Source organism: Rhinoderma darwinii, chromosome 1 (assembly GCF_050947455.1).
Source record: "Rhinoderma darwinii isolate aRhiDar2 chromosome 1, aRhiDar2.hap1, whole genome shotgun sequence".
In the NCBI taxonomy this organism is placed as follows: domain Eukaryota; kingdom Metazoa; phylum Chordata; class Amphibia; order Anura; family Rhinodermatidae; genus Rhinoderma; species Rhinoderma darwinii.
Genome location: NC_134687.1, coordinates 419227107 through 419250560, shown reverse-complemented (window position 1 = coordinate 419250560; position 23454 = coordinate 419227107). Strand labels below are relative to the sequence as shown.

The window sequence follows — 23454 nt, the reverse complement described above, 5'->3', positions numbered from 1 at the left end:
GAAAAAAAGTCAAATCTTCATTCCTCAAGTCTTTCCGAGTTTACCCCGCCTCCTTACTTTTGATTGACAGCTCCTCACCTTCCCCCAGCACACAAAATCCCACGCTTGTGCATTGATGTCCTCTTCTGGTGTGTTAGTACAACGGGACACCGGATTATTACGATAAAAGGTGCGAAATGTTTGCAGACCGTTATTCACAGTTGGAGGAGAAGTTTAGGAGATGGGATAACGGCAATGATCTTTTGATAGCAGCGGCCAGTGAGGGATAAGTAAAGTTCAATAGGTGAAATGCTGGTGACAGGTTTCCTTTAAAGTGTAGCTAAACATTTGACAAACTTCTGACAAGTCATAGTAACATGTCAGAAGTTTGGATTGGTGGGGGTCTGAGTACTGAGACCCCCACCAATCGCTAGAACGAAGCAGCTGAAGTGCTTGTGTGAGCGTTCAGCCGTTTCTGGTCTGTTCGACTTTTTCCGGAAATAAATGTATCGGCGTACGGACTCAATAGAAAGTCTATGAGCCTGTACTCCGATACATTGGCTTTCCGGAAAAAGCCGAACAGACACGAAGAGGCTGAGAGCTCACACAAGTGCTTCAGCTGCTTCGTTCTAGCGATTGGGGGTGGGGTCTCAGTGCTCGGACCGCCACCAATCCAAACTTCGGACATGCCAGAAGTTTGTCAAATGTTTAGCTACACTTTATACACTAGTGCAAGTTTAGGCAGCATAGTTAAACTATATTGCACCACATAGCAGACATTTTTACACAAATGGCAAAGGCAAACCATATTGTGTTACTGTAACGAAGATAATTTGTGTGGGCAACATGTAATGGAGTTTAGGGAACACTATTATATAAGACTTTTTAAACAATATGAAAATAGTAAAAATGAATCACAGATGAATGGCAAATATTGCTGCAATACAATGAAGCCCACCATCATTAAAGCAGAGGTCTCAAAAACACGACAACCCCTGTCCATATGTCTTATGACACATCTGCCCTTATAAGGTAAGTTCTCCGCCCAGGGACCCCCTCTATGAGCTACTAGATAGAGCGGCTCCAGCCTATCCATGTATTACATTGGAATACAATACTACATTTTCTCAGCAACAGCCGCAGCATGACACATATATTGCCGAATGATACCGCCACTCTAGTTGGCTTTTTTTCCCATTTTTATACATGACGGGACAGTTTCAAAGAAAAGGACAATTTTTAAGCAAGTGACACGTTACATTTTTATTACTTGTACAGAAAAAGACTTATATAATATTGATTTTCCATTTCAGGGGTAAAAAGACAAAGGAACCATTAAGAGTGGTTGCCAATAAGATTTATCTAGAAGCACAGTTACTACTGGTGTTAAAAATACCCTTTCTATACTCTACTCCTCTAATAGAACAATAAGATACAGGACTGGATAGTGATTATATATAAAGACTGGTGCAGTACGCTACAGGGACAATACATGCTCTTTTTTTTCTAGAACTACTTCGAAGATGATAATCAGCACTCATTGTACTTAAATATTCAGTTTCTCCACATTTACCAATACAGCAGTATTCATGGATGCAGCTGAAATCACAAACTACTACTACACTTCCCTAGTGCTACTGTTACCACAGTGATTCATAGTTGAAACGAACTTGAAGCAAATACTTCATTCGGACCTGGCGGCCATCATACACAATGTACTCATTGTAATTTAGTGTGTAGCCATCGTTCATTTTCAGTCCCGTGTCTATGAGAGGGCCCAAGGGAACCACAGCACCGTCACTGTAAAAAGTGAAAACAGAAACATCTCATTTTTCAGAGCTGAATTTTTTTTTACGTTAAATACTGGTGTGAATGTATGCCAAACATGAGATGTTGGCTGGTTTTGCCGATTTGTTAATTCATGTAACCTATTACACTATTAATGAATCTTTATTCAACTTACTGAATCATGCTCTTTTGGGGGTCTGGAATGCTACGACCTAGGCCTTTGGTGCAGTGTTTGCCTTTCAGTTTCTTCTGAGCATCATAATCTGCAGCAAGAAGTTCATTACATTGCCCAATTGCAACCTGACAAAGATAGAAATATGGTCAATACAAAAGAGGTGAACAGTGTATATAAATGATAGCTGTTTTACACGTAGAACTTATAGTAGCTACAACCTAAATTACCCAAAGTTGTTTTTTTTATGCCAGACATGTCATAAAATGCCAATATAGAAGATCAAATCACTTGATCCAATGCATGGCAAATATTTAATACTTTAATTGGATTAGATAAATTCCATGTATGTGTATTTCAACAATTATTTTTACTGTATTTGACCTGTGATATTGCATGCAAAAACGTCGAGGATGGGATGGATAACCGTCTAAAGAGCAGGACGGCAGGGTTCCTTGAGCTCAACTTAAAGGGGTTAGCCAGGGAAAAATTATTTTTTCCCAGCCTTGGTTTGCCTTCCCTAAAACCCCCTACTAACAAGTTTCTGTTTGATCTTAATCACTGCTGCTCTGTTTTCATTGCTTCTGATCCTGTTTCCTGTCTTGTAACCCACCATACCCATAATCCCTTGCTGCATCTGAAAAAACAGCTTACATTCCTCCCTCCCCTTCCTCCACAGCATCTCAGCTATTTGCATACTTCCACACCCTCTATATTCACAGGGTAATTCCCTGCTCTAATTACAGTCACCCAGCTCCCTGCACTGTCACACACACCCAGTAATTATCACACAGGGGTGATGGCTGGTATACGCAGGGATAATGGGGGTCGTACGCAGGGATGATGACCCCATCATCCCTGTATTTATGTAACCCCGTCATATCTATTTATGTAACCCCCGTCATCCCTGTCTTTCTGTAACCCCTGTAATCACTGTATAGACTATCGGGGCAAGGGGCGTGTGGACATTGAGGCATAACATGAAGTGGATGGGGTGGGAATATGGCAGAAGTCAAGTGGAATTTGAAAGGAGGAGGGGGCGTGTTTGAGGAGAGATGTGGTGGCCAGGCAGTGTTGGAACGCCGAAAGAGAAGGAGGAGGGGGCGTGGATGACAAGAGGTGGGGTGTGTACGAGGAGAGACGACCAGCACTTCCGGCTGAGCAGAGGCACAGAACGTCATCAACTACGTTTACAGGCAGTGGGACCAGAGGCCGAGCTCTGAAGAGCTCATGAAACATCCTCCCAACCCACTGCCTGTAAACGTAGTTGATGACGTGCCGTGTCTCTTCTCAGCTGGAAGTGCTGCCCGAGCAAACGAAAAAATGACTAGGTGCGGTCACGTGACCGCAATGAACAAATACGTAACGGTGCCAGAAAAAAAACTTTTATATTCGAAAATTAATTGCGATTGCCACATTAAATTAAAATATCACTAAAATGTATTCCTGGACAACCCCTTTAACCGCTTCCCAACCGCCCACAGTAAATACACGTCGGCAGTTGCTGGGCTCTGTGCAGCGCCGACGTGAATTCACGGTGGGTGTTAAAAGCGCGATCCGGGTGTCTCAGAATAGCGCTGACACCCCTGCCTCTGGTCCCGGAGACATGACCTAATTGGTTCAGGTCCCGGTCATGTGATCGCAGGGAAAGTTTGTTGTAGCAACGAACTGGAAAGTTTGTTACTACAACAAACTTTCCCGGAGACAGATTGCGGGTGCTGCAGTCGGTTATAAGGCAGAACCGGGGGCCATACAACGGCCCCCGGGTCTGCCATGCACAGCAGCCTATGAGAACCAGCCGCAGGCCGGTCCTCATAAGCTTCCTGTCAGTGTGAGACTCAGCGTCACACTGACAGTTTATAATACGTTACACTACCTAGGTAGTGTAATGTATTATAGCAGTCATCAGTGCTGCAGGTCTTCAAGTAAAACAAGTAAAAAAAAAATAGTAATAAAAATGTTTTAGAAAAAAGTGTAAAACACAAGTTATAAAAGTTACAAAAACAAAAAATGCTTTTTTTCCTATAATAAGTCTTTTATTATAGGAAAAAAATGAAAATGTTAAAAAAAAGTACACATATTTGGTATGACCGTGTTCACAACGACCCAATCTATAAAATTATTTTTCCCGCATGGTGAACAGCGCAAAAACAATTTAAAAACAATGTCAGAATCACTATTTTTTTGGTCATCAACCCTCCAAAAATATAGAATAAAAAGTGATCAAAAAGTCGCATGTACCCCAAAAGAATACCAATAAAAACTACAACCCGTCCCGCAAAAAACAAGCCCTTACACAGCTTTTTTGACTTAAAAATAAAAAGTTATGGCTCTCAGAATATGGTGACAAAAAAATTAATAATTTTATCGAAAAGTGATTTTATTGCGCAAATGGCACAAAACATAAAAAAAACTATATACATCTGGTATCGCCGTAATCGCATCGACCCGCAGAATAAAGTAAAATGTCATTTATAGCGCACGGTGAAAAATGTAAAAAAAAAAAAAAGACAAAAAACATTGTCAGAATATGTTTTTTTGTCACTTTGCTTGGCAAAAAAAATCTAATAAAAAGTGATCAAAAAAATCACATGTACCCTAAAATGGTACCAATGAAAACGACAGATTGTCCCGCAACAAATAAGCCCTCGCACGGCTCCGGTGAAGAAAAAATAAAAAAAGTTCTGGCTCTCAGAATATTGCGACAGAAATTGTGCATTGTCCAAAAGCAGATAGGATCGGGCGCCATTTATCAGTGCGACACTGGCCACATATCTGCGGATTATTATTTATTTACCCCATTATTATACCCTCTTATTATGTCCTGATGTACTCTGCCCAATTTACACATACCCCCACATCATAAAATGAAATACCAGCAAAACCCCAAACAGAACAGTTACCAAGCAAACTCTGCGCTCCAAAAGCCAAATGGCGCTCCCTCCCTTCTGAGCCCCACAGCGTGCCCAAACACCAGCTTACGTCCACATATATGATATTTTATATCCGGTAGAACCCGCTCAACATTGTATGAGGTATTTGTCTTCAGTGGCACAACATATTGTGCATTAAAATGGCATATCAGTGGAAAATTTTAATTTTCACTTTGCACCATCCGTTGCGCATTAACGCCTTCACGCACCACGACTTAATAGCATGTCGTGGTGCGGGGGGGGGGGGGGGGTTATATATGGAGTGGGCTCATGCGCTGCGCCCGCTCCATATTCTGCAGGTGTCCGCTGTGTATTACAGCTGACACCCGGGACTAATGGACAGGAACAGCGATCGCGCTGTTACAGGAGCCTGTAAAAATTATATTATACTGCAATACATTTGTACTGCAGTGTAGTGTACCAGCGACCTAATGATCGCTCGTTCCAGTCCCCTAAAGGGACTTTTGGGAGGTTTCCACTGTTTTGGTATCTCAGGGGCTTTGCAAATGCGACATGACACCCGAAAACCATTCCAGCTAAATTTGAGCTCCAAAAGCCAAATATTGTTCCTTCCCTTCTGAGTCTTGCCGTGGGTCCAAACAGCAGTTTATTACCACATATGGTGTATTGCTGTAATCAGGACAAATTGCTTTACAAATTTTGGGGTGATTTTTCTCCTTTATTCATTGGAAAAATTAAACATTTTTATGTTTTTCAGAAAAAAGTAGATTTTAATTTTCACGGCCTAATTCCACTAAATTCAGCAAAAAACTGTGGGGTCAAAATGCTAACTATACCCCTAGAAAAATTCCTTGAGGGGTGTAGTCTACAAAATGGGGTCACTTTTGGGGGGTTTCCACCGTTTGGCTCCCTCCAGGGCGTTGCAAACGCGACATGGCACTGAAAACCAATCCAGCACAATCTGCGCTTCAAAATCCAAATGGCGCTCCTTCCCTTCTGAGCTCTGCCGTGGGTCCAAACAGCAGTTTAGTACCACATATGGGGTATTGCTGTAATCGGGAGAAGTAGCTTTACAAGTTTTGGGGAGCTTTTTATTCTTTATTCCTTGCAAATATTTTTTCAGAAAAAAAGTAGATTTTCACTTTCACAGGCAAACTCCAATAAATATAGCAGAAGACCTGCAAGGTCAAGATGCTAACTATACCCCTAGATAAATTCCTTGAGGGGTGCAGTTTCCAAAACTGTGTCACTTTTGGGGGATTTCCACTGTTTTGGCACTACAAGACCTCTTCAAACCCGACATGGTGCCTAAAATATATTCTAAAAAAAGGAGGCCACAAAATCCACTAGGTGCTCCTTTGCTTCTGAGGCCGGTATTTCAGTCCATTATCACACTAGGGCCACATGTGGGATATTTCTAAAAACTGCAGAATCTGGGCAATAAATATTGTGTTGCGTTTCTCTGGTAAAACCTTCTGTGTTACAGAAAAAACGTATTACAAATGAATTGCAGCAAAAAAAAAAAAAATTTGTCAATTTCCCCTCTACTTTGCTTTAATTCTTGTGAAATACCTAAAGGGTTAAAAAACTTTCTGAATGCTGTTTTGAATACTTTGAGGGGTGGTTTTTAATATGGGGTGATTTATGGGGTCTATCTAGTACATAAGGCCCTCAAAGCCGCTTTAGAACTGAACTGGTCCCTGTAAAAATTGCCTTTTGAAATTTTCTTGAAAATGTGAGAAATTGCTGGTAAAGTTCTAAGCCTTGTAACGTCCTAGAAAAATAAAAGGATCTTCAAAAAACGATGCAAATATAAAGTTGACATATGGAATATGTGAAATAGTAACTATTGTGTGGTATTACAGTGTTTTACAAGCAGATACATTTAAAATGAGAAAAATCATAATTTTTGCAAATTTTCTCAAAATGTTGGTGATTTTCACAAATAAGCAATGAATTTATTGACCACATTTTTCCAGTAATATAAAGTACAATATGTCACGAGAAAATAATCTCAGAATCGCTTGGATAGGCAAAAGCATTCCAGAGTTATTACCACATAAAGTGACATGTCAGATTTGAAAAAATGGGGCTGGTCCTGAAGGACAAAATGAGCTCGGTCTTGAAAGGGTTAAAGGGATTGTTCACTACTGAACTGATGACCTATCCACCGGATAGGTCATCAGTATATTATTGGTGCGGGTCCAACACCCAGACCCCACACCGTTAAGCCGCTCCGGCTGCCTCCTGGCACCGGATGTTATGGCCCATTATGCTATGTACGGAGCCAGAAGCAGTTGGCTCCGTACGTAGCATAGCGGCCATGCTGCTGAACTGCAGCTCTGCTCCTATTCACCTGAATAGGAGCAGAGCTGCAGTACGGCAGCTTGAACGCTATTCGGTGGCCGGAGTCCCTTTTTTTTAGAATATATTTTAGGCACCACGTCAGGTTTGAATAGGTTTTGTGGTACCAAAACAGTAAAGACCCCCAAAAGTGACCACATTTTGGAAACTACACCCCTCAAGGGATTTATCTAGGGGTATAGTTAGCATTTTGAACCCAAGTTTTTTTGCTACATTTATTTTAATTAGTATGTGAAGATGAAAATCTACTTTAGTGAAAAAACGTAGAAATTTTTTATTTTTACACGGAATAAAGTAGAAAAAACACCCCAACATATGTAAAGCAATTTCTTCCGATTATAGCAATACCCCATATGTGGTAATAAACTGCTGTTTGGACCCACAGCAAAGCTCAGAAGAGAAGGAGCGTCATTTGGATTTCTGATTGTGCTGGAATAGTTTTCAGTGCCGTGACACGTTTGCAACGCACTGGAGGGATGAAAACAGTGGAAACCCCCCAAAAGTGACCATTTTGGAAACTACACCCTCAAGGAATTTTTCTAGGGGTAAAGCTAGCATTTTGACCCCACAGTTGTTTTGCTGAATTCATTGGAATTAGGCCCCATGCACACGACCGTGCCCGCAATCACGGCCCGCGATTGCGGGCAGGCCGGCCGCCGAATGACAGCCGCATTTTCGGGCCGTGCTCCCATACAAAGTATGGGAGCACGGCCCGCAAAATGCAAAAGAACGGACATGTTCCATAATTCCCGGAACATTTCCGCGACACGGACACCCTTCCGTAATGCTACGGAAAGGTGTCCGCGTTGAATGAAAGTGAATGGGTCAGTTTTTTGAATGGGTCCGTGAATAGGTCCGGAGGTTTTTTTACGGTCGTGTGCATGGGGCCTCAGTCTGTAAAGGTAAAAAATCTCCTTTTTTTCCTGTAAAAACGTAGACATTTTTAATTTTTACAAGGAATAAAGGAGAAAAAGCACCCCAACATTTGTCCAAAATTTCTCCCGATTACGTAAATACCCCATATGTGTTAATAAAGTGCTGTTTCGACCCACACCGGGGATTAGAAGAGAAGGAGCGCTATTTGGCTTTTGGAGCTCAAATTTAGCTGGAATAGTTTTTGGGTGTCATGTCGAATTTGCAAAGCCCCCGAGGGACCAAAACAGTGGAAGCCCCCCAAAAGTAACCCCATTTGGGGAACTACACCACTTAAGGAATCTATCTAGGGGTATAGTGAGCATTTAGACCCCACAGGTCTTTTGCAGAATTAGTATCAACATTATTTCCAATAAAATGTTGAAAAAGCACCCCAACATTTGTAAAGCAATTTCTCCCGAGTACGGCTATACCCCACATGTGGTCATAAATATTTTTTTCATTAGAAATTAACCCTTTCCGAACTGATCCATGTTTTGCTTTTTCTTTCATTTTAACCTCCCTGCTTTCCGAGAGCAATAACTTCTTTATTTTTCCGTCAATAGAGTGGTGTGAGGGCTTATTTTTTGCGGGACGAGCGGTCGCTTTTATTGGTACCATTTTTTGGTACATACATCTTTTTGAGCACTTTTTATAAAAATTTTTGGTAGAGCCAAGGTGACCAAAAAACAGTGATTTTGCGGTTTAAAATTCTTTATTTTTCACGGCGTTCACCGTGCGAGTTAAATAATGGTATATTGTAATAGTTTGGACTTTTACGGACGCAGCGATACCAATTTTGTGTATTTTTTTTACATTACTTTAGAGAAAAAAATGTTTCTTTTCGGACTTCAAATATTTATAATTTTTTTTCCACTAATAACTATTTACTTTTGTTTTTACACATTTTATTAGTCCCCCTAGGGGACTTGAACCAGCAATTATTAGATTACAATTATTAGAATACACTACAATACTAATGTATTGCAGTATATTGTGATTTTTACAGGCTCCTGTAACAGCGCGATCGCGGTTTCTGTCCGTTAGTCCCGGGTATCAGCTGTAATACACAGCTGACACCCGCAGCGTATGGCGCGGGCTCAGCGCGTGAGACGCTCCATATATCACCCCCCACACCACGACATGTTATTAAGTCGTGGTGCGCGAAGTGTTTAATGCGCAGCGGATGGTGCAGAGTGAAAATTAAAATTTTCCACTGGTGTGCCATTTTAGTGCACTATATGTTGTGCCCAGTTTGTGCCACAAATACCTCATAAAATATTAGCCGGGTTCTCCCGGGTATGGCGATGCCTTATCGGTGGACGTAAACTGCTGTTTTGGCACGCTGCAGGGCTCAGAAGGAAGGGAGCTGCATTTGGCTTTAGGGAGCGCAGATTTTGCTTGGTAGTAGCTCTATCGTTTTGCTGGTATTTCAGTTTATAATGTGGGGGCATATGAAGGCTGGGCAGAGTACATCAGGGGCATAATAAGAGGGTATAATAAGGGGGTAAATAAATAATAAACCGCACATATGTGGCCAGTGTCGCACTTCTAAATGGCGCCCGATCTTATCCGCTTTTGGAACACTGCACATTGTGCGTCGCCATATTCTGGGAGCCGGAACTTTTTTTATTTTTTCACCACCGGAGCAGTGTGAGGGCTTATTTGTTGCGGGACAATCTGTAGTTTTCATTGGTACCATTTTGGGGTACATGTGATTTTTTTGATCACTTTTTATTCCATTTTTCGGCAAGCAAGGTGACCAAAAACCATCAATTCTGTTTTTGTTTTTTTTTACCGCTTTCACCCTGGGCTATAAATGACCCTTATATTTTATTCTGCGGGTCGATACGATTACGGCGATACCATATGTATATAGTTTTATTTATATTTTACAGCGTTTGCGCAATAAAACAACTTATTTATAAAATAAATTATTTTTTGTGTCACCATATTCTCAGAGCCATAACTTTTTTATTTTTCAGTCAAAAAAGGTGTGTAAGGGCTTGTTTTTTGCGGGACGGGTTGTAGTTTGTATTGGCACTGTTTTTTGGTACTTTTTATTGTATATTTTGGGAGGAGTGGTGACCAAAATAGTGATTTTGGCATTTTTTCGTTTATTTTATTTGCGGTGTTCACCGTGCGGGAAAAATAATATTATAGTTTTATAGTTGGGGTTGTTACGAACGCGGTGATAACAAATATGTGTACTTTTTTTTTTACGTGTTAATTTTTTTCCTATAACAAAAGACTTATTCACACGAAGACCTATGTTAATGAATGGGGCCGTTCAGACGGTCAGTGAATTTCACGCTGCGTATGTGCGCTGCGTGAAACTCATGACATGTCCTATATTTGCCCTGTTTCGCGCTGCACGCACCCATTGAAGTCAATGGGTGCGTGCAAATCGCGCTCGGCACACGGAAGCACTTCCGGGTGCCGTGCGTGATGCGCGCTACAGTAGTAAAAACAATGAATGAAAACAGAAAAGCACCACGTTTGTAAACCTAAAACCAGAGTGTCATCATGATGCTGGCTGCACAAAAATCACGCAGCCACGCACCATATGCTGATGACACACGGACCTTTTGCGCGCGCAAAATGCAGCGTTTTTTGCGCGCGCAAAACAGATATGTTCGTGTGAATAAGGCATTATTATAGGAAAAAAAGCAGTTCTTTATCTCTGGATACGGTCCTTGAGCCAATTCTCAATCCAATTACAAACTATACTATCTAAACCTATAGTCCTTAATTTATCCATTAGACGTCTATAAGGGACAGTGTCAAATGCCTTTGCAAAGTCCAAAAACACTATATCCACAGCGACCCCTCTGTCTAGGCTTCTGCTCACCTCTTCATAAAAACAAATAAGGTTGGTTTGACAGCTTCTGTCCTTAGTAAAACCGTGCTGGCTGTCACTTATAATACTATTTTTTGACACATAATCCTGTATATAGTCCCTCAAACATTTTCCCCACGATGGATGTTAAGCTTACTGGTCTATAAATACCCCGGGGAAGACCTAGAGCCTTTTTTAAAATTAGGCACATTTCCCCTATGCCAGTCCCTTGGCACTATACCAGTCACTAGAGAATCTCTGAATATTATGAAAAGGGGGACAGAAATAACTGAACTAAGCTCTTTAAGAACTCTAGGGTGTAACCCATCTGGTCCCGGGGCCTTGTACATTTTTTCCACGATTTGCAGAAAACACGCATTATGACCACGACATTTGAGCCTAGCCATATAGGACACAGTGACCTCTTTAATGGCATTTGGAAGCTTTCTAGTAAATTAATAGACAGGAAACTAGCAAGCATTAACTAATATTAGACAGATTAAAGCACTATCCAGTAATAAAACTAAAGTAGATGTGCAAGCAACAGCAACACCTTCGTGTCGGGGGTTACATCCCTTTTGACAGCAAGAATAGCGCAGCATGCATCACTATTTTTGCCATCAAAACAGAAACCTCAATGGAACCCGTTATAAGTCAATGGAGTCCGTTGGCAGGTGTTTGTATACCTCACATGATTGATCCAGGACAACGTTGGAAATTCCATTATAACCCATGATGCCAGTGTGAACATAGCCTAAGAAAGTTTAACCCCCATTTCCCCCCACATGGAAAAATAACAAAAAAAACAATAAAATGTATGTACTGAAACAGCAGCACATTAATCCCACCCCAAGACATGAGAAGTAATGAAGTAATAAAGTCAATTAGCCTTCCAAAACAGAAATCAATCAATTCTGAAAACTATCTGGTTGGAATGGACTTCTCCCAATTAATGGATCTATTTTTTAAATTGTATTTACCAGTTTTATATATATTTTGCTGGAATGAGTAGAACACTTAAATAAGTATTCCTGGCTGCAGGATTCAACATGTTAGGTACTGGAAGCAACACAGACTACTGTTTAGACAAAAAAGCAACATCTGTGTCAGAACAGTCATTCTCCTACTTTACATAAAGAAGGGAAGTTCCAGCATCAGAGTGACATTGAAATATTCACTAACTGCTGAAAGTTGTACAATAATACTAAGTGGAACTTTCTGTTTTTGCCTATACTTGTTTACCCATGTTTAATTGCTGGTGTAAGAGGGGCTTGGACCACTAATGAATGATCCCAAATCCAGTCAACATTAGATAAGGCCCATCAAATGATGCAAGTTTTCCGAAAGTTACATAAATAGAATCAGTCCACATATCAGTTGTCATTACCTCCGACAGCAGAATAATTCCCACATTCTTGTCTCGGGTTGTGAAGCAATAATTTGCACTCTTTGAAGAGACATCAGCAAAGTATATTCCTTTTCCAAACTAGGGAGAGAGAAATTGAATTTACTGTAAAACAAGTTCCAGACGGTTCCAGGGATTTATAGGTTAACTTCATAGAATCAATATAGAAAAGTAAGTGTTAAAAAAAAATAAAAAAAATACCCTTTTCTCCATTTAAGTACTCACCGTAAAATCCTTGATCAGTCCATTTGGGACACTGACAGAGAATATATGCTGATGCCACTAGGAGGCGAGACACTAAGAATAAAAAAGTATTGGCCCCTTCCTACAGGCATTGAGCTAATTCAGTCTGTACACAAACAGTAGGGGAAACAGAATAGAAGGTAAAGAAAACAATATCAGAGCCAGAGAAGAAAACCGTCAAATGGACAACCATATCAACTGTAGAAACAAATAGGTGGGATCTATGTCCCCCAAAGGACTGTACGAGAAAAGGATTTCACGGTGAGCACTCAAAAAAGCCCTTTTTCTTGTTAGTCTCATTGAGGGAGAAAGACTTTGGGACATCCTAAAGCACTCCCCATGGGTGGGAACAGAAGAATGTGATAATCTAATTCACAGATGCCTGCAAGACCTTGTGACCAAGGAAAGCATCCGCTGAAGCAAAAGTATGCACCCTGTAGAACTTGTAAATGTGTGCAGCGACGACCAGGTAGCCGACGTGCAAACCTAAGAGCAGAAGCCTGATGGCGCACAGCCCAGAAAGCACCAAACACCCTAGTGGAATAGGCCTTAATCAGGAAAGGGGGTTCCCTCCTCTTGACCTGGTAGACCCGGTCGCAAATAGTCAAATGAATCCAGTGGGCGATAGTAGCGTTGGAAGCTGTCAAACCTTAGCTCAGACATTCCAGAACCTCAAACAAGGATTTAGATCTGCGAATAGAGGAAGTGAGGGAGAGGTAGACCCACAAGACGCGGATGACATCCAGAATGTGAAGATAGCATTCCTTAGGTTTTAAAATTGTCAATAAAAGGTTATTCGATTTAAAAAGAAAGCGTACTTAGGGTGCAACAGAGAAGGAAACGAGTACTGTAAAGCAATAATCTCGATAAAGGTGGAAAGAGCATGCCCCCCTTGGGCAAAGAGTAAGGCACAGTATGCAGTACTGCCTCAACCTGAAGGAGATTTAAACACGAGTATAATTCCTGATAAAGGGCACCACCTTCCAGGTGAGAAGATGAAAGAGATCTTCAGTGGAGGTTCGAATAGCCAACTGCAGCAATTCTAGCGCCAGGAAAGAAAAAAAAAACAAGATTCCGATCCTCACACCAGCATAAGTATTTCTTTAATGTACGGTGGTAAATGCGAACAAATTATGGCTTCCTAGCCTGCAACATGGTGTGGATTGCCCGCTCTGACAAGCCCATTGCTTTCAGTACTGTGGCTTCATTAGCCATGCCGTTAAACATAGTAACTGTAAATTCAGGTGGAAGAGAGGCAGCAGAAAGTGCCAGAGAGGCAATGGCTAAGGAACATCGGCCATCAGAGCCACCACGTCTTCGTACTAACAATAACACGGCCAGCCAAGAGGATGGTAAGAGCCTTTTTTGGCCTTGATTCTCCGGAGAAGCTTGTAAAGTAGGGGCAAAGGGGGTACAGATAAAGAAGGTTGAATTGGTCCCATGGAGAGAGCATAGCTTCGACCGCGCATGCTTTGGAATATCGAGCCGGATATATGAATTGGGGAACCTTGCGGTTGAAACTGGACCACATTAAGTTCACCTCCGGCCAGCCCCACCTAGAGCAAATCTAGTCAAATATGGGATTTGCACTGCCGAGAGAGCAGGAACGTGAAAATGCACCCGCTGCCAGTGGAGTGAGAGAAATTAGTGGCCTTTAGGTATAGCTGGAATGAGAGCCACCAACTGAGGGACCATCATACAGTCAGGGGAAATGTAATTTGTTTTAATAAGTGCAAAGAGCGGTTTTACCAGGAAAGTATTGCCCTTCGAAGTGAACAAGTGTGAAACTGGGCAAAGGGAATGGCCTCGATCGAAGCCACCATGGTGCCCAGGACTCTAATTGAAGGAGCGGAGAGAGGCAGGAGCGCTCTCAGCAGGGTCCTCACGCCTTGGAGGGAAGACAGCTTCTATGGAGAAAAAAAAACACCCGAGCCAACTGGGTTTTGATCATCTTACCAAAAAAGGTAATCCTCCGACAAAGTAAGACAGGGTTCGGAGTGGTTGACTATACAACCGAATCAGGTTACGGTATCCAGAGTAAACTGGAGACTGGCTAGGCTGTCCTCCGTGAAAGGAGACTTGATGAGGATGTCATCCAGGTAGGGGACAACTGAAATCCCCTAGAGCAAAAAAGCACCATTATCACCAAGAGGATCTTGCTGAAAACCCGTGGGGCCATTGCTAGGCCGAATGGGAGTGCCACAAACTGATAATGGTGAGGGGGAACTACAAAGCGCAGGAAGCGCTTATGAAATGGGTAAATGGGGACGTGGAGGTATGCATTCTATGTCCACAAAAGAGAGAAAATCCCACTGATCCATGTAAGCAATGTACAAGCGGAGGGACTCCATGAGGACATGAGGGACCTTAACGTAGTCATTCAAACACTTGAGGTCCAGAATAGTGCGAACTGACGCGTCCTTTATGGGATCGACAAAAAGATTGTAGTACAACCCTCAATATTTCTGATCAGGAGGGACAGGGATAATTACTCCTTGACTCCGGAGTCTACTGCCTCAAAAAAAAAAGGGGATGGGGGAAGCATGGACAAAGAACCGGTCTGGTGGCAGGCTTGCAAACTCTATTTTCTATCCTAATGATAAAACTTCCCGCACCCAGGCATCCGAGATGTGAGAAAGCCAGACATTCTTTAAATGCAGAAGGAAAAAGCTCTGAAGCAGTAACAGCACACCAACACTTAAGTCAGGCAGTTCTGCACATAGCAACAATAGAAGCCGAGGTGGGGGCTTCGCACAAATATATAGTGGCGCTAGACAACTGATTGCGGTCCACTAATTATACAGCGGGTGCCCAAGAGTACCGTAGCGAAGTTGGCGAGTCTGTTCAATGGAGGCTCTATAGGACGTAGGAAGTAGCAAAAATCGGTCTCAAGGCTAAGCCAGTAGCTTCAAAAGGAGGACTCTATGCGTCGGTGCCAAGGCTGCGTCCGCCATGGGAATAGTAGTGGTCTTCGCCAGGCAAGAGGATGGTCCACCGCTGGCAATTTAGCCCTTTTGGAGGAGATGTCTTTTGGAAAAGGAGTGGTATGGGAAAGTTCTTCTCAGGGTGTTTCTATTCCTTGGACACAACCTCTTCAAAACTCTGAGTGAGTAGGAAAGGACTTAAGACCATCTGGGTCAGCGGAAAGGGAGACTGTTCCATGTCAGTGATCTGTAAGGTATCTTGGACCACTTTAAAACATTGTCCACTGTAGATGACAGTCGACCAGTTCCGAGTTAAAATCTGAAGTTCCTTCCTCAGTTAAAACCTTCCTAGGAGGGGGGGGGGGGGGGGGGGGGTCGCAAAAGATAGTTCCTTTCCCTCCCAAGGGGAACAGACAGATACAGATGGCGGGTGAGAATGAGCAGTTCTAACCCGTTTTTGAGGCTTGCCACGTGAAGACGACGTGGACAGAGAGTCCAAACAGGTCTGGTCAGAAAGGCAGACCAGGATGCCCATCATGGACTGGGTGACATTAGTGAGGTCACCAATGGCCCGTTAAAAGGGAATGGGCCCATTAATGTTCGGCATGTGCAGGACTAAGCGTGGTGAATGCTGGAGCCAGCTTAAGTGGTGGGCATGACACAGAAGAGTAGGCCAGCCATATGTGGAGCAAGCAAAGTGAGTTACAATGGTTGCCTGTCAGGAGGATTCTCTTCTTGTATGTGACAAAGCAGTAAACGGATCACCACGTCCCACTGTAAAAAAAGTGGTTACAATGAGTCCACTCATACTGTAATAAGGCAAGGCAGTTACCTCCCTGAAAAGGGAGTAATGACCGCCTAATGTTCTACTAGGTAGATGGCTCCCTGACTGCATTTAAACTGCCATAGAAAATGGGGGCTGGCAGATGGAAATGTAATAGAGGCGGTAAGTTGCATCTGCGGAGAGCTCAACAAGATGCACCAAATAGAAAGTGTGTTGCACAGCGCATCTGCGTTGTACCAACGAGATGAGCCAAAAATGCACCAGGTGCACGACGAGTCTGGGGCGGGCGGGATTTTTGCAATACTTTCCCCCCCCGTAGATCCAGCCAGCATCACTTCTAAAGGCAGGGTACCAGCAGGGACACCTAACTCTGTGTGCCATCATGCAGATGAGGTGGGACACTGGTGGGGAGTAACAGGTGCAACTATTCGGCTGGTGTGCGATAGAGGAGTGTGCGCTCTTGCCGCTCGTCTTCGTTTGGCAGGGGGACAACAGTGCAGTCAGGTCGACACTGACTGCAGGGGGGACCGCATAGTCAATTTCCAAGCCAGAATAAAGAAAGAGTAAAAAAAAACAAACTAACAAAAAAAAGCGTAAAAACAGCCTGCTGTACCAGCAGGGGTGTCTGCCTTACACAAAGCAAATTATTGGCAACAAGCGTTCTATGATCGCTTGTCTGCCCGATAATTGGCCCTTAAGCAAAGACTGAATAAGCTCAGTGTCTGTAGGAGGAGCCAACACTTATTTTTATTATTAGTGTCACACCGTTCTGTGTGCCCCTACGAGACCAAGCAGAAAGTGGAATGCTAGACCTGTGCCATAAACACTGTAAAAGCAAAGCGGTCATGTGCTGGACTCTGAGGTTTTTTGTTTTTTTTAAAAACACAATTATGCATAAAACCTGCCCGATACAATTACCAAATTTAGACTGCAGAGGAAAAAACGTGTAAGTTACCAGACTTTCCTCTGATAAGATTTCTTCATCAGTAAGTCATGTAAATGTGACACTGAGTGTAGACTAACGCATATTATCTATTTAAATCAGCTTCAGAAAGCAACAGCTGCATTTAAAGTGATACAACGTGGCAACTTTTAATATAATACAAGGTACTCTAAAAGACACAGAAGCAACTAATATAGACCGTAAAATTAGGACTACTTGGCCACTTCGGCTGCGTAGCAAGTCGCGAGTCCAAAGATAGTTGTGTCACCCTGGCCTGCATCGCAGGTAACGAAAGTCAATGTGGTTGCTTTGGGACCTGCAAGTGGCCATGAACGTGACCACCAGTCACAAGAAATCCAAACCCGCTGGACTTATTGTGACACTGGCGTCGTGATAATGCAGCAATCTTTGCACCTGTGACCAGTAGCCTTTTAGCCCTACCCTTACAGCCTACTACATAAGAGAACCACAATACTGCCATTAACCCTGAAGAATGCTACTTACCATGTATCCAGTTATTGGAGCCTCTTTAGGAGCCACACGCAGGCCCTGGCTAAGTATGCCAACCCAGTTAGAGATACGTGATCCATGCCACAAAAGCATCCTTTTTAAGAAAAGCAGCTGGGTTAGATTAGTTAACACAAGGCATTAACTTTCTTTTGAACAAGAATCTCAAAAGGAACATTTTTTCAAAGTTACACGGCAGCTCAACTGATGGGCTGCGGGCAGCAGCCAATATCTATTGGCTTTCAGAAAATGAGAGGACCATCAACTACAATATTAGCAAGCTGGAATCCTCTTCTTCAAAGCACCTATGATAAAAGGAACATTCCTATGGTTGTCTAGGTAACAGACTAGCACCACATCCGATCATTCAAACTGCCCTTCAGAAATCAACTTTTGTTGTCCCTTGCCATGTCAGTGTTCCTTCCATCATTATATATTCCTTGGCTAAATGTAAATAATAAAAGGTCAAAACACACAGGCATGCAAAGTATAAAAACATAAAAATGTCAAGGCTCAAAAACAACCCAACATACATCTTGTCCCGGGACAACATTTTATATATGATTGTATATGTGGAGTAATACTACCTAGTGCTAGCGCCGTCCAGTCGTGACTCCCTGTTGCGGATCCACCATTTTAGGGTACCCCTTGCGTTGTCCCAAAACGGCTGCAGCGCTTCTTACACTACGAGTCTGAGACAGTCCCACTGTTCTCGGATTAGCCAGAGATGATCATGTGAGCAGTTCTGTCCAATCCGTGAACTGAGGGATGTCTTAGACTCAGTCTGAGAAGTGCTGTGGCCATTTGGAGACAAGGCAAAGGGGCACAACTGGACGGCACTAGGTAATATCACTCCATATACCCCATCACATTTATAATTTTGAAACCAGAGGGTAGTTTTAAAATGAAGGCAAGCATTAAGAAAAAATTAGGGTTGGATGTCTCCTTTGTAAAATATTTATATAGAAATGTAAAGACATTAAGTTACGGGGCCTGGGTGCTGCTTAAAGGGACACATCCAGATATTAAAGAGGCTCTGTCACCATATTATAAGTGCCCTATCTCCTACATAATCTGATCGGCGCTGTAATGTAGAGAACAGTGGTTTTTATTTTGAAAAACGCTCATTTTTGAGCAAGTTATGAGCTAGTTTAGATTTATGCTAATTCGTTTCTTAATGCCCAACTGGGCGTGTTTTTACTTTTTACTAAATGGGCGTTGTACAGAGGAGTGTATGACGCTGACCAATCAGTGACCAATCAGCCTCATACACTTCTCATTGTTCCAGCCCATTGTTGCAGTGTGATTGTGCAGTGAAAGAAGCTGGGCTGGAACAATGAGAAGTGTTTGAGGCTGATTGGTCAGCGTCATATACTCTGTACAACGCCCAGTTGGTAAAAAGTAAAAACACGCCCAGTTGTCTATTAAGAAACTAATTAGCATAAATCTAAAATTGCTCATAACTTGCTCAAAAATGATCGTTTTTCAAAATAAAAACCACTGCGGTTATCTACATTACAGCGCCGATCAGATTATGTAGGAGATAGGGCACTTATAATCTGGTGACAGAGTCTCTGAGTTAAAGGGTCAATTACTTTTTTACATGGGTGATATGGGTATTGGATAACTTTGTTCCTTACATCAATGCTATAATAATTAAAAAACTGAAGGAACGTTTAAAATATTAAAATAGTTTACACAAAGCCTTTAAAACCTAAGCCAGCCCCACTGTATATGTATTATTTCTAGTATAGCTCAGACCTGTTGGGTAGATCTTCCAGAAAGCTGCTCTCCGCCTCTTTCTGTACCCGGAAAACATTCAACAGTGTCATTGTGTAATCATTATGGGTTGGAGCATGGGTGCTTTGCAAATAATGCTCGATAAGCTGTTGAATGAGTAAAGAGGGAAGTCATCAAGTGTAGATAGCAAGAAAAAAACTGAAAATACCAAATCAAAAACTTTAGTCAAGGATAGTCAAAGAAGGTTTTCCAGATCTTGGCTTTTCCCCAGTGGTTAGGAACCTTCATATTGTTTATTTATAGAGGCTGAACACAGGTGCACGGCACGTTAGAGTAAAAGTACAATTATAAGGATGCCTGTATACATAGCGGTAGTGTGCTGCGTGGCCGAGAACTACGCAACAAAACCACACAAGGTCTTACAGCGAATTACAGCTGTTTGGTGGTACAGTTTTTGGTCGTCTGCGGTTTTAACATGTAAAACAAGTTGATCATTGCAAATCTGTAGTATTTGCAGTGATAGTCAAGCGGCAGATTACCGTGTGCGGGCACCTTAACCACCTCCTGACCAGAGGCTTTACCCCCCCTTCCTGACCAGGCCCATTTTCAAGTTTTTTATATCTGGTGCATGCCACTGGGTAAACTCACCTAAATACATATTTGGCAACTTCTGCCAACTTTATCTATACCAACTATATGTGCATTTCATACACGCTGGGCGCAAGGCGGCGCTTACAATGAAGGGTGCGCAAACTGGCTTTTGGAGAGCAAATTTTCCAAAGCCGATTCCATAGCGATCTCTGTGCGTGTGACCAGTGTCGCAGCCAAAGTCTTCGTGTAGCCCCAGCCTAAAACTGTACAATACATCAATATATAGGATATGAAAGATATAGCTAGAGATAGGTATATAGAAATAATAATCTTTATTTCTAGAACACAAAAAAAAAACGCAATATAGATAGATCTATCTCATATCTGAATGTCTGTCTATCTGTCTCATATATATTGACATATAGTTAGTTGTAGGCTGGGGCTACACGACCACTTTGGCCACGCCACACGTATATAAAAAAAAATCACTATTTAGATAGATAGATATTATCTATCTATCTATCTATCTATCTATCTATCTATCTATCTATCTATCTATCTATCTATCTATCTATCTATCTATCTATCTCAGAGGAAGCCGGAATGTTTACAAACGTTGTCTTTCTTTTAAGTAAGGAATAAAATTTGCCGTGACGAGAACAGTGTCGAGGAGTGTTGCACTATTGTTTTCTTTTTTAGATTGGAGACATAGGTACTTTCGTTTGTTGAAGGCCATCAGGAAACCGGTTGTATCTGTGTTGAACTGCAAGTACCAGCAGAACCAACTACACACACTTGATCGTGGATTATCTATCGTATAAAGACTGGGAGAAAGTATTCATACTGACTACACGTTGGACTGCCTTTCACAGTGCCGTTTGAGGGGTAAAAACTTTCTGTTTGTTTTGTATATTACCCGTGGTGTTAACAGATATTCACCCAATATTTTTACCTGCTCCGGCCTGAAACCTATATATCTATTGGATGTGACAGAGCCAGGGATCACTTCTATATTGTACTATCTATCCATCTCTTATCTGACTGTCTATCAGTTTGTCTCATATATATTGATATATAGTATAGTTCTAGGCTGGGGCTACACGACAACTTTAGTCACGACACGGGTCTCATGGCCAAAAATCGCTTTGTCCGGTAGCTTACATCGCAAGTAAAATTACCGCAACCACTTTCACTGTCATTACTTGCCATGAAGGCAATGGAACATAGTTTGTGTCGCGGCCAAAAAGTCGCAGTGTAGCCCCAGCCTAAGGCTACATGCACATGTTGCATATTTTGCTGCGGAAAACATGCAGCAAAACCGCAGGAAACCGGAAGAAACATGCAGGTAAAAATGCACCTGAAGGTCTTTTTAAATGCGTTTTTTTAATGCGTTTTTCGGTGCGATTTTTAGGTTTTGCTGCGTAAATCTCTGTATTTTCATGCTGCCGGTTTTGCTGCGTATTTCTGTAGAATTATAGGGATAGAATTCGCAAGCGGAATCACGAGTTAAACTGACATGCTGCGGTTTCGAAAATACGCACCGCGGGTGTAAAGTGTCCCCTAATATACACACACACACACACACACACACATAAAATGTGTCATGAGCTAGGGATGTCACAATACCAGAATTCGATACCGATACTTAGTGTAGTATTGCGATTTCGATACCAAAACGATACTTTTGCCAACAATAATAATAAAAAAAAGTTCTTCCGTTTTCTTATGTGAGGCGCGTGGTGTGATGAATTTTGAACCTACACGTGCATGGACATGTACATGAACAGTTGTCACAATGATCACATGCCCAGAGACCTCACTGATTGGTCTCTGCGCAGAGCTCCGTGATGTCAGCTGTCTAGAGACCGAAGTATCACAGAACTAAATGCTGCTAAAGAGCGGCAAACAGTGCATATCTGCAGGACCTTCTGGAACAGCTCTGCAGAGTTAATTGCGGACCACCCGGACATTTATAGTCAATTGGTGGTCCGCAAGTGGTTAAGTACTCCGCTTTGTAACGAGTCGAGCACCTGTATTGCAGGTTCTCATCCAATTGCTGCAAGAAAACATTCGGAAAACACTGAAGAATTTATATACAGTGTATGAAGTATTTTAGAAAAATGGAGATCAACCTTTATTTGCTGACGCAAAAAAAACAAAAAAACCCCTCTAAAATACCTTTGTTAATCATTTAAAAACAAACCAGATTGGGGTAAAAAAAAAAAAGTCATATTTCACTACATACTAGAGGTTATTTCTTGAAAGTGAAACATTTTTTTTCCTATTTTGTTCTTTAAACAGCCGACTTACCTGAAAGTCGGTTGACTTTTTATCTAAAGTCTCCAAATTGCAGTGTAACTGTCTGTACTGTCTGTCCACTGGATGCTCGTGGGTCCTGAGATCCAAACTGGCTAATTTAACAGCAATCTGAATATCGCCCAAAGCCTGGAGAGATATAAATGTCATATTACTGATTAATAAACATAAGCTACACGATATGGCCAAAAATATATGAATGCCCTCCAAAAAATTGAGTTCAGTTGTTCAGGCATACCTATTGCCGACAGGTGCATAAAATCGAGAAAACAGCCACGTAATCTACATAATAATCTTTATTTATACAGTGCCAACATAATCCTCAGCACCTTACAATTCAGAGGGAACATGTACAGACAATATCAGACATTACATAGTGACAAACATTCAAACAAGAGGAGTGACGACTCTACAGGCAAGAGCTTACAATCTATGAGGAAATAAGGAACACCCAAAATGTAAAAAGTGCTTGTTAAGTACAATAGTCCAGCCAAATTTTATACATATGGGGCAGTACACAAAGCTGCATGAGCCAGTCACCAGTCAGTATCTGTGTATGACAGATATGAAGTGCATTAGGGTGCAAGGAGTGTGGGGGATACTGCTGAATGAAGAGGTCACGTTCTGATGACTAATATTAAAGGGGGGCCAAGGAAAGATGTCAGTTTAGGGAATGTTATAGGCCTGCCTAAAAAGATGTTTTCAGGGCACGTTTAAAACCGTGGATATTGGGAATTAATCCGATTGTCTGGGGTAGCATGTTTCAGAGAACTGGTGCAGCATGAGAAAAATCTTGGACACAGTATTGGGAGGTTCGGATCATGTAAAACGTTAATCTAAGGCAGAAAGTAGAGCATGGGTAGGGTGGTAGACAGAGACGAGGGAGGAGATGTAAGGAGGTGCAGCACTGTGGAGAGCTTTGTGGGTGAGAGTAATAAGTTTGAATTTAATTCTGAAGGGGATGGGCAACTAATGCAGTGACTGGCTCAGGGTAGAGGCATTGGTGTAGCGGATGGTCAAAAAGATGAGCCTGGCTGCTGCATTAAGGATAGA

The 23454-nt window shown here is 42.1% G+C and overlaps 1 protein-coding gene across 1 annotated transcript in view; it reads right to left on the bottom strand.

Moving 5' to 3' along the window:
• Positions 1-1215: 1215 nt before the first annotated feature.
• The window catches only part of PARP2 (poly(ADP-ribose) polymerase 2), a 170746-nt gene continuing 148507 nt past the window's right edge, over positions 1216-23454 (bottom strand). Inside the window, exons 14-19 of the mRNA XM_075829137.1 lie at positions 22396-22530; positions 19516-19640; positions 17752-17851; positions 12336-12434; positions 1943-2067; positions 1216-1779 (exon numbers count right to left, since the gene is read on the bottom strand). Of these exons, the coding sequence (XP_075685252.1) occupies positions 1620-1779; positions 1943-2067; positions 12336-12434; positions 17752-17851; positions 19516-19640; positions 22396-22530 (744 nt within the window). The 3' untranslated portion in view covers positions 1216-1619. The remainder of the gene's footprint in view (positions 1780-1942; positions 2068-12335; positions 12435-17751; positions 17852-19515; positions 19641-22395; positions 22531-23454) is intronic.